This window comes from Lactuca sativa, chromosome 9 (genome assembly GCF_002870075.4).
Source record: "Lactuca sativa cultivar Salinas chromosome 9, Lsat_Salinas_v11, whole genome shotgun sequence".
NCBI classification, from domain to species: Eukaryota; Viridiplantae; Streptophyta; class Magnoliopsida; order Asterales; family Asteraceae; genus Lactuca; species Lactuca sativa.
In genome coordinates this window covers 30,861,799-30,874,093 of record NC_056631.2, presented here as the reverse complement: position 1 = coordinate 30,874,093, position 12,295 = coordinate 30,861,799, and the positions used below count along the sequence as shown (strand labels likewise).

The 12,295-nt window shown below is 33.0% G+C and overlaps 2 protein-coding genes across 2 annotated transcripts; both read right to left on the bottom strand.

Moving 5' to 3' along the window:
- Window positions 1-515: 515 nt before the first annotated feature.
- On the bottom strand, window positions 516-1,230 carry LOC111878613 (11 kDa late embryogenesis abundant protein). The gene is made up of 2 exons (XM_023875123.3): window positions 1,062-1,230; window positions 516-955 (listed from the first exon to the last, which is right to left on the bottom strand). Exons 1-2 carry the CDS (start codon window positions 1,167-1,169, stop codon window positions 770-772), a joined length of 294 nt encoding a protein of 97 aa, XP_023730891.1. The 5' UTR covers window positions 1,170-1,230; the 3' UTR covers window positions 516-769.
- Window positions 1,231-5,459: 4,229 nt separating this feature from the next.
- On the bottom strand, window positions 5,460-7,384 carry LOC111878679 (uncharacterized). Its single transcript, XM_052767653.1, has 3 exons — window positions 7,213-7,384; window positions 6,237-6,436; window positions 5,460-6,023 (listed from the first exon to the last, which is right to left on the bottom strand). Exons 1-3 carry the CDS (start codon window positions 7,382-7,384, stop codon window positions 5,460-5,462), a joined length of 936 nt encoding a protein of 311 aa, XP_052623613.1.
- Between the last annotated feature and the right edge of the window lie 4,911 nt (window positions 7,385-12,295).

Genomic DNA, 12,295 nt, shown 5'->3' with positions numbered 1-12,295 from the left:
ATATATATATATATATATATATATATATATATATATATATATATATATATATATATATATATATATATATATATATATATATATATATATATATATATATATATGAGCCTTGGCAATGACCCTCAGAGCTACCCCTCCCACCACCAGTGCCATTGCTGATCTATATTGTTACCTGATGGAAACTCCCTCCACCATGCACACAGCTTCTCTCTAACCTCCTTATTCGTGGAAGGTTCAATAAAAAGATGAAAGGTAGTTTCGTTTTTTGAGTTGCAAATGGGACACAAAGTCGATTGCAATGGGATACCCCTCTTCAATAGATTTATGCGGGTGGGAATCGTATCCAAGGACATCCTCGGGAGAAAAATGTCAGTGGGGGCACATGTGATGTAGTTTAATAAATAATTAAATTAAATAGTTCAACCAGTAACTAGAAAATATCAGCTAAAAAAATAATAAATAAATAAAAACTATTTAATATAATAAAATGACTAATATTATACCAATGTTTCATATAGTAACAAATATTTTTTTTTTAAATATATATATTGCAAGATAACATACTCCCTAAGCTACGTACTAATTCAAACGAGGTATTATTAACGATGGGTACTTCCCGAGTACATCATATGCAAACTGTACAACGTTAACACAAACCACAAAAAGAAACACAAAACAAAGCAAGACTGCTAAAAACGCCAAACAGAAACATATTATTAAGCATGCATCCATTCCACACTACAACCTCCTATACATGCATGCAAATCCATCAAAGGTAGGTGCCGCCGGTGCCTGTGTGGTGGCCGGTAACACCGGTGGTTCCCCCCGCCTGTCTCTGTGCAGCGTTGTGCTCACGAGCCGCCTCCTTCTCATACTCAGCTTCGTGCTTCTTCTCCTCCTTCTTCTCCCTAGCCATCTCCTTCTGCATCGGGTCATGAGCAGTCATCTTCTCCCCCTATTAATTCCGAAGAAAAAAAAAACAAACAAACAAACTATGAGATGCTAAATGGTAATCATCAGAAATCATACGCGAAATTAACAGAAGAACCAATAATGGAAACCTTCTCTTGAAGGGTGGCTTTGGTCTTTTCCATTCCAGCTTTGGCGGAGGCGGCCATGTTCGCCGCCGACTCCTTGACGGATGATCCTGTATTCTTGCCTGTCTGCATTTTGTTTCACAGTGAGAAAGTTTGTATGATCTTCTTTTAGTTGGATGGTAGATTGAACCGAAGAAGATTGGGATATGCCTTAAATAGATTTGCACAAGTTACGTCGATCGATGACACGTAGAGAAACCGTGCTATGTGTGTTTGGGATATTGTGCCACAGCGTGTCGGTGTGACACGTATCACAATGGGAACAGATGGTTGCTATCCTAAAATGCTAGATCATGGAGTAATTACTAAAAAAAGATGAATGATCATCTTGAAAAAGAAACTATGACCGAACAATATTCATTTTTTATAAAATAGATTTGTAAGATATTTTTTTTTGTTGGCAAGAGAGTTCTTAAAATGATTTTTATAAAACACAAATTAAAAAAAAATATGGTTTTCAAAAAAAAAATTAGTCTTAACTTTTTAGGTCATTAAAGTTGATTCACGTGGTTTCAAAAAAAATTTATGGTTGTTCTTTTTGGCTAACTCCGTCATATTTGAGACGTTAACTCTTCTCACATCTTTGTATGTGAGGGTATTTTCATCAATTCAATTGAGCTTCCTCATTTAATGTTAGTGATCATTTCGTCTTGATGCATGTATTTCCATTTTCCTCTCCATCTTATCAACCTCATCATTTTCCTATGAAACCCACATTTTCCTTCGTCCTCCCAATTTCCGATTAACAGAGCAAGTTCAAGCATCTTAGGGTTTCAAGTAAACAAAGGATAATGGTACTCTGTGTTTAGAAATTAGAATATTCATGGAAAAACCAAAAAAAAATTATAGACTAGGAAGCTGAATATGGTACACTTTTACATAAAAGCATCTATTTTTTACTCATAATGTGTTGATCAAAGACTCCTAATGTGTTTACCCTTTCTAATTTGTGATTGTTGTAGGATTTCCCAACTACTTCATGTTTAAGATACATTACATTAGATTGTTCACCATGACCCCATGTAGAAAAATATGTAGATGGGATTGTCTCATATTTTGACTTTATTGATACAAACCTTTTTTCAATACACATCTTGATGAAATGGTTAAAGATTTATGATACCAAAATGAAAAGTCATTATACTACTATTATTGTATCACTGATGTCCCATTGGATTATGGCTTAACGCCCTTAAGGAATGACGGTGATGTTATAAAAATGGTCATATATGCACCTAAACATAGAAAATCAGTTTATATATTGAAACTGGGGAGACAAGGTTTTTTACATATTATAAATCCATGTCCAAGGTTGTCACTGAGGAATTGGAAACTGAAACTGTCTCACCAGAGTATATAAAAAGAAAAGCAAGAAAAGGAGACACAATTTCTTGTAGTAGGAAAATAGATTTAAATGAACATGTATGTGAGGGACTTATAGTAACACAATCACAAGTAATTGTTGTTGATGAAGCTGTATCATATGATAAGTGTATTATACCATATAAAATGTCAAATGCTACCGAAGAAAGTCAAGTATTTAATGTTGACATTGGAGCAAAAACTAGAGGTGTGCAAGATATAGCAGAAATAGATCAAGTTGATCAATTGAAAAAGCCAAGAGTAAGAGCTAAGCTATCATGTATAATGTAATTTCCAGAATGTAGAAGTTCCAAGATATAAGGATGGTGGTGGCGTCTAAAGTAATATGGTAGATAAGTATGAGTCAATCCTAAAAGATTATTCAATTTAGCTGAAGTTGATTCAGAGTATAATGTTCAAGGAGAAAGGGTTTTAGATGGAGACAAACTCTTTGGATATGAAACCAATGAGGCTATTTAGGCAACTGATCACAATGGATATGAAAGTTGTGAGGATGGTGGGGATAGTGAGGATAATTCATTATATGTAGATGATCCAAGCCTCTATTATAATGTAGATATGGATATGGATATGAGTGAAGCTCTCCTAGCGTTCTTGATAGCAAATTGGTTGAGCAACTCTTCATAGTCTATACTAGGGATGAGCAACGGGCCGAACCCAGACCGGACCGTCCCAAAGACCGAAAATCGTGAATTACCTTACCCGAAAACCGGACCGTTTTTGGGTGTAGCAGGTCCGGGTTTGGTCCAGTCCGGTTCCGGGTACTAAATCGGGTTTCAGGTTTTGGACCGAATTAGACTTTAGTAGTATTGTTTTCGGTTTCGGTCCAATCCTGTACCAAACTAGGTTTCGTATGTTTGTTGTTTACAGTTTCAGGTTTTGTTTGTCATGTCACTCTCTAGCATAGTATTTCAAATTATAATCTTATTTTGTAACATCCATCATTCGTATCTTTGTTGTTTGCACAATTCAACTAAAAAAATACATAAAATATGATGAATACAATGGTACGATGCGAGACTCTAATTAGAATATGTGCAAATGTGGTGTATGCAAACAAATAAAAACGTTAGTAAAAAGTCACACTATTTTATTAAAAAAAACCTACACTATTTTTATATATATATATATATATATATATATATATATATATATATATATATATATATATATATATATATATATATATATATAAGTTGCACTTAACATCACTATTTTTATATTAAAAACTACACTATTTACTTATCACCTCCACCACTACACTTTTCCAGTCACATTTGTCATAAAAGCCCTTATATTTACTTATCACCTCCACCACCACACTTTTCCACCACCACCACCCATTGCTACCAACACCACCATCAGCCACACACAAACCACCACCACTACCACCACTATCGTCCATAATCCACCATCCCCACCACATCGATCATCAAAATCGATATCCTTTCTCTCTGTCTCTCCCATATTCTGATCGGAAACAAATCATTGATCTACATACCAATTTCCGATTTCTAGTTGAGCAGGTGTCATGAAAGACGATGGATTACAAAATCAGCCCATCCCCTTCTTTTTAACTAGTTGCAAGTTATTAATAGAAAGAACAATAATGGTGATGATGAAGGTGGGTGTCCGGTGATGAAGAACCCAAATGTGAAAAACCCCATCTGGATCGACCATCATCCCTTTCACCTTTTCAGAACCAACAAATACCACCCACACAAACACTATCTAGCACTGATAAGCACATCTGAACACCAAAAACAAAAATTGCAACATAAAAATCTGAAAAAAACATTAACCCATATAAAAAACATTACCATCACCTTAGTCCACCATCGATTAAGAGAAAAAGAAGGGGATTGATACTTCAATTTTGAAGCCAGTTTCTTTCTGAGAAGAGTGCACACACATAAAGCAATAAAGAAACATTTAACCTGTTAATCGACCTAAGGGGTGAAACTCAATTCTTCTATGCAATTTGAGGGAAAAAAGGGAGAAGGAAGTTGTGAATCTTGGTGAGTGTGGATCGATAATACCAAGCAAGAGAAGAGAGACTTGTGAATCATAAGGACTAATCTCAATTCTAGCACCATTGTGTTTGATAATCTTGATGAATTAAGAACACATGTTCTCTTCTTCATTGATGAATTAATTTGCAGGTCCAAATCAATGTGTGTGTTCCTCTGTATCGCATACGATGCTTGGAGGCGGAGGTCTTACCAGGTGAATGTGGATCGATAATACAAAGCAAGAGAAGAGAGTGAGAGAGCTGCGAAATCAGAAGAGGAAGAAGAACCTTCAATCGATTTTGGAGAGTGAGAGAGCTGCAATTTTTTCTTGTTTCTTTGGATCCCATCGATCAAAGAAGCTGATGGTGGAGAAGGGAAAATCGAAGATGGTGGTGAAGGCAAAGAGGGTTTGAGAAAAAGACCAGGTGAGCTACCGGCCATAGAAGGTAAAATCAAGGTAAAGGGCAAAATCGAACCAATTATCCGATATTTGAGGCATCTGTGGCAAAAAAAACCGACTTTGGGCATAACCGGTTTTTTTGTGTAAAATTGGGGGCTTTTATGACAAAAACACAAAAAATGTAGCAGGAAGTAACTTTCGGTTTTTCGAGAAAAAAAATCTACATCATAATACGATCAAGAGAAGAGGTCGAAACAAAAAAAAAATTGACACTATAATGTGATCCATAGGAAAGGCCGAATCAATTCAATTGGACAACATTTTTTTTATTTTGGTAATTCTTGCTTACTGTTTGTCGATAAAAAAAATAATAATAATTTTTGGTTTTCCGATCTGGTCCGGGTTAAATCCTTTAATTCGGGTACGGTCCGGTCCAAACCCGAAACCCGATTATTGATAAAAATCAAACCCGAAAACCGGCCCATTAATATGATAATCCGGTTCGGTCCGGGTCCGGTCTCGGTTTTTTTCCGGTCCGGTCCGGTCCCACGGGTCGTATGCTCATCCCTAGTCTATACTCTCTAAGATTTCGTTCTCGATAGATATCATTGCCAAACCACTAAGTCTTTCTTGTGACATTGTGGAGCATAAGTAAGACTTCAATAACTTGAACATAGAAAAACTCCTTTCTGCAGATGTCACCGTTACTGGAATAGTCAACAATATTATATATGCAATGCTTGCATTTAGGAAATAATCAAGTTTTTTCAAAAACTTCAAAACATCTATAGGGTTGCTAAATTCATTGGTTTCCAATGTCTCAAATAATTTCAACTCCGTATAAAGTTCATCGGCATCAATATCCGATTTTTCGTCAAATTTGAGTGCTTTTTCAAGACGATGACAAGATGACTTAAGATCTTTATCTTCAATTTCCTTCAAATTATGTGGAAATAAAAAACCAAATACTTTGTCATACTCTTTGAATTGTTCAAATCTTGTCTCAAGAGAAGAAATAGCTTGATCAACAAAGTATAAGAAATAATTAACTCTGAAATTCTCTTCAGGTGTAAATGAAACTTCTTCTCTACTTGAACTCTCATCAAACCTTTTTTTCCTTTCAATCGAACGCTTTTGTGGAAATATTGGATGAATACCATTTCAATAGCAATGTCCTTAGCTTTATCAATTGCTTTTAAAAAACCATTTCTCAATAATCCTTGAAGTACTCAATCAATTTGTTTATTTCTGTAACAACATTATCAGGATGCATATCCTTTGACTTTAACTTTTTACTCACAATATTCAATGGTTTAGCACTTCATGCCAGATAACAGTTGATACCAAAAATTCAAAGTCACCAAGTTCTTTTTCTATTAGTGAAGTTGCTTCACTTGCAATTGCAACATCATTATCTTTTTCTCCAACTTGAAGTAAAGCTTCTCGTACGTCAACAAGTTGCATTTTAATAGCCTTTACACTCTCAACTCGGCTTTCCCATCGAGTTTGACACATTGACTTAAGACTCCAAACTTTTACATTATCTTTTAAGATTTCCCACCTCTTAGTAGAATTTGCAATGATAGTATAAATGTGTTGGATGAATCCAAAAAACTTCTTTCATTTAACACACTTGTTAACCATATCACATAATGTTAGATTAAGAGAATGGCAACCATAAGGAGTGTAAAATGCTCTAGGATTTATATCTAAAAATCTTTTTTGCACTCCTTGGTGTTTTCCTTTCATGTTTGCTCCATTATCATCTTGACCACGCATATCATCAATTTCAAGACCAAAAGACTTTAACTCCTCAAGTGTAATATCAAATAGTCCTTATCCGAAGGTATCATCAACATTCAAAAAACCTAAAAAGGACTCCTCAACAGTAACATAATTATATGATAACTTTAAATACCTCACTATTATAGTCATCTATTCTTGGTGACTTGAATCAAGAGTACAATCAAGTATGATTGAGTAGTACTTTGCTTCCTTTATCGTCTTGATAAGTTCTTTTTTAATTTCGTGAGCTATCGAAAGTATTAGTTCGTTTTGGATCGTGTGCCCAAGATAATGTACATGAAGCTCGTCATTTGTGATCCGTCGCATATGCTCTTTGATAATCGGGTCAAACTCTTCCAACATTTCAATGACACCCAAAAATTTTCCATTACTTGTTAAATATATTTAACAAATAAGAAGTGGAATCAATAATAATAATTAGCAAAAAGGTATTCATTGGAATTGGAATATATATATATATATATATATATATATATATATATATATATATATATATATATATATATATAGTTACCTTTTTTATACAACTTTTCATTTGATCCACGAAATGCTAAATTATGTTTAGCAAGAAACTTCACTACTGCAATGATTCGCAAAAGGACTTGATTCTGGTAATCTTTTTCTTTCTTGTATTGCTCGTATTGAACTTTATCAATTGTTTCATTTAAGTTCAATCTTTTACGCATATTAAACCACGTATTCCTATTTGTGAGATGATCCAAGGAAAATTCGTGTTCTTTAACTCTACTCGTAACATGGTGCCAATCTGAATAACCTTTGTCATCCGTTTTACCTTTAGAAATCCCTTTTCTTAACACTTTACAACAAAAACGAAATACCTTGTCGAGCTCTTTCGAATATACTATCTATTCTCTATCACACTTCTCCAAATTTGGTAAAGTTCTTGTATATAAAGCTGCAGAAAATCGTCTACCAGATTAATCGTAGGGACCATACATAATACTAGTATCTCTTTTAGGACCTTTCTCAACCAAAAGTTTAAGCTATTCATAATTAAGTTTTTTCCACCTTCTTGGATTACATATATCAACGAGATCTTTAACGGGCTCTTGCTCTTTTGCCTCTTCTACTTCTACTTCTACATTTTATTGGTGCTCAACATTCTCTTCAACAGGTTGTCTATGAATAAACTTATCTAGAGCACCGGCGTCGGCCTTTCTCTTTTCTTCTTCTAGTTTTCTCTTTTTACGTTTTTTACTATCGGATGGTTGTTTAGACTTCATCACTACAATTTTATTACTTTCAACTTTCAATATGACAATATCATAATAATCACAATTTCAACTTTCAACAGAATTTAACCTTCAATCATATAATCAGATTTTTGAATTCAACTTAATTTCAAAATTCAATCAATAATCACATAAACAACATTCAATCTTAATTGAATTAGTGAAGTTTGATTATGATTCAAGTTCAATTGCTCATCAATCATCATTCAATTATAAACTAATAAAACTATTAATCTGATTATCTGAATAAGTGAATAATCAATTAGACAATTGCCTGATATGAAGTTATGAATGATCAATTTCAATGCTTCTCCTTCTCTTCTGCCGCAGCGAATTCATAGTAACGGATGTGATAAGTGCCTAAGCCGCTAATAATCAATTAATTAATATTAATTGTCAGTTAATGAATAGTCACTGAAGCCTTTGTTGTCGAGTGCCGACCTGCTATCTACGTTTGTGGACTAAGAAAAGATTTGGGCTAAGAGATTAAAATGGGCTGCAATTGAATATATTAAAAATAAAGGGCCCCTTACAAAACCAGGCCCTGGTTGCCCCCCCCCCCCCCCCCCCCCCCCCCCCCCTACCACCGGCTATGCCTATGATAGTGAAATGGCGGAAATGTCCTTCACTTAATGGACAAAACCTGACGGAATTAGCAATATGGACCTTTACTTAAAAGTTTTGAAACCATAGGGACCATCCGTGAATTTTTTTAAAATTAGGGACGAAACTTTAGATTTTGTGAAACTAGAAGGACCATTTATGAAGTTTTGTATATAATATAAGTAAAAACTAAAACATGTTAAAGAGTTCCTTTGTGAGTAGGCTTGGCCAAAAGCTCATAAGGGCGTTCAACTTGTGGTAGACCTGCACAAAAAGACTGGTCTTAGACCGGACCCAAAAAAAGCCCGAGACCGGACCGAAGAAAGACCGGTCGTAAAAAAGACTGGACCGAAAAAAGACCAGCTTGAGACCGTCCCGGACCGGTCCGAAAAAGACCAGACCGTTTGGAGATCGGTCCTAAAAAAGACCGGACTGGTCTGAGTCCGGTCTGAAAAAATAGACTTGTAACCAAGGTTGTAAAAATCGTTTGACGGTAGCTCGACGGTCGACTGTTGTTAAATGATTAATCGGTCTTGGCGAGGATTAATCGGGGACCACAGATTATTAAAAAATATTAAAATTAATTAAATATTAATATATCTTAAGAAAAACAAGTACTTCAAAAATTGAAAAATAAGAAAATTTGTAATTTGAAAATTTGAAAATACAAAAATATGAACATTTTGGTATAATATTTGAAATTTTGAAAATTTGAAAACTTTGGAGTAAAAAAAAGTTGTTTTTTTGAATTTTTAATTTTTTTTACCTTTTTTGATTTTTTTTTACTTTTGTTGTCGATTAATCACACCAAGCCGATTAATGCCTTAATCCTTGACGGTTGGAAAACGTCAAGCGATTAATCCACGATTAATCTCTCTTTTTTTTGTAACAATGCTTGTAACCAAACTTTATAAATATAGAATTTTTGTGTTAATTATATAATTTTTAATCACAAACTATCTAATTTATATCATTTTTTTTATTAAATTTAAATTATCATTTTTAATAAATCTTAATTTATTATTTTGGTGATAATCTCACATTTATTACTGGAAAAAACTCGAAACCAAAACAAAAGATTCGAAAAATACCAAAACCGAACAAAAAAACCCATAAATCGAACCAAAAAAGACCGATAGACGAGACCGAAAAAGACCGATCCGCAAAAAGATCGGTCCGAAAAAAGACCGGATCGAAAAAAGACCGAACGAGACCGGTCTGATAAAATACCGGACCGTTCCGAGACCGACCTCAAAAAGACCGGTCTGAGACCGCAAATGTGCAGGTCTAACTTGAGGTTACATAGGCCATTCTTATCGGGGGCCTATAACTATCAGTCGTTTATCCTTTGATGTATTGAATTAAAGACAAGATAAAATTATCTGAAGGTGGTTATCGGAAGGAAGAGCCCACAATTAGAGTTTTAGACATTGCTTTTGGACTAAGAACTTTGATTATGTAGCTAGGTTTGTAGTCCTGACGTTGGTTATCACTTCTGGCCTCTAATCTCACTCTTACTTTCTTTTTCAAAATTTTAAACTTTAAACATTTTTTGGGCCATGGGCGATTCACTGATTTGATTTATTAGAGGTATTTGGAATTAAGTTTGAGAAATGTTAATTTGTTTTTAAAAAGAACCAATAAACTTAAAAAAATGTTTGGAAAATAAAAAGATGTTTTTGAAATGGGAAAATGACTTGTAAGGTAACAAAGTATTAGACTTGTATAAAAAATACCATTGAACTTTTTTTTTGTACACACATCACCAATCAACTATAACTTTTGTACATATGACCATTAAACTTCATATTTGTTTAAAAAATATCATTATATTACCGATAATAATATGTCATTAGCTACGTAGCATGCCACGTGGCATGCCATGTGGCTGCTGACGTGGATTTTACTGTTTATTATGTACACATTATACCATTAAACTATTTTTTATATACATTATACCATTAAACTTTTTTTTTTGTATACATTTTACCATTAAACTTTTTTTGTACACATTTTAACATTAATGTTATATAATTTATTGAAAAAATATCATTTCAAAAAATACATATTATTACATAAAAGTAGGTTTTCCATCACCTGATGTGGATTTTACTGATTTTCTAAATTTTAGTAAACTTATCATTATAAATCATTTTCCTATCGGTAAACAACGACATAATTTCAATGCGCTTTTTTAATCATCAATCATAATCAAGAAGAGGGGGGATTATAATAAGGTAACATGTACAAAATGTTTCATGAGTTTATAAGTGTGCCTCAAACATAGTTTCCTAAGAAAATCCCTTATAAGAATATGTTTATTAGACATTAGCTAAAATAATAAACAATTGAGTATTTCTTCGCCGCTCCAGATAAAAGTCTCGAGTTCAAACCTTCTGGGTTTCAATTGATGTATGACCAACATAAATTCACAATGTAGTTGTAAAAGAAAGTCTTTAGTGTCATTTAAAAAAAAAACCGTTTCCCCCTAACCTTACAAAACCAGGGAGTCACAATAGGTGATGGAAAACTCATTTTATGTAAAAATATGTATTTTTTGAAATGATATTTTTTGAATAAATTATATAAGATTAATGGTAAAATGTGGAAAAAAAGTTTAATGGTAAAATGTACACAAAAAAGTTTAATGGTATAATGTGTACAAAAAAAAGTTTAATGGTATAATGTGTACATAATATACAATAAAATCCACCGCAGCAGCCACATGACATGCCACGTGGCATGTTACGTGGTTGGTGACCTACTATTACCGGTAACATAATGGTATTTTTGAACAAATGTGAAGTTTAATGGTCATATGTGTACAAAAGCTATAGTTGATTGGTAATATGTGTACAAAAAAAAGTTTAATGGTATTTTTTGTACAAGTCTAATACTTCGTTACCCTTACAAGTCATTTTCCCTTTTTGAAATAGGTTAAGTTATCCGAAATATATTTTTTAAAATATTTTATCAATCTATTGTTTTTTGCTACCATATAATTTAAACCAAACATATTTTGTAAAATCCTATTTTTATGAACACAATAAGATGATAAGCATTTTTATTAAAAAAATATTATTAAGTTAAATAAATATTTAATCTGGAAAAATAATTATTGGTTGTTTTTCTGGAACGACTAGAAATAGAATTTGGAAATTGGATTTTTTTTTAATAAGTTAATGCCAAATAGGTCAATGGTGGTTCAATGTCACTCATTGATAATATCAAAACAAAATTAAATTTATCCTTGAAAAATAACGTGTAAAAGAGTCCAGCTACAATTAGAAAAAACGAAATTACATATAAGTGATAATGGGACAAATGATGATATAAGATGCATAATCATCATTGTAGTACCTTTTAGTAATCATCCAAACCATCGTCATTTGCAACTAACTTTTGTTCACTTCCAACTTATGTAGGATAATCTTTCAGAAAAATCATGATACATGCATAATGCTTGAATAATTGTTGATTCACCACCACCTTCATTATCAATGAACTCCTAAAATATATATTTTTTTTCATTTAATTAACAAAAAATGAATAAGGAAAATGAAATATAAATGAAGAATTAAACTACCTTCAATGTTGCAACCACAACCCAAAAATCTGAATTTTTTTAGAAACAACAAAATATATTAAAAAAAAACTCAATGTTTAGTAAGTGACTAGGCAAGAGCAAAGAAGAACAAACATAGTTTTTAATTTTTAGTTCATTACATAGGGGAAAGGGGG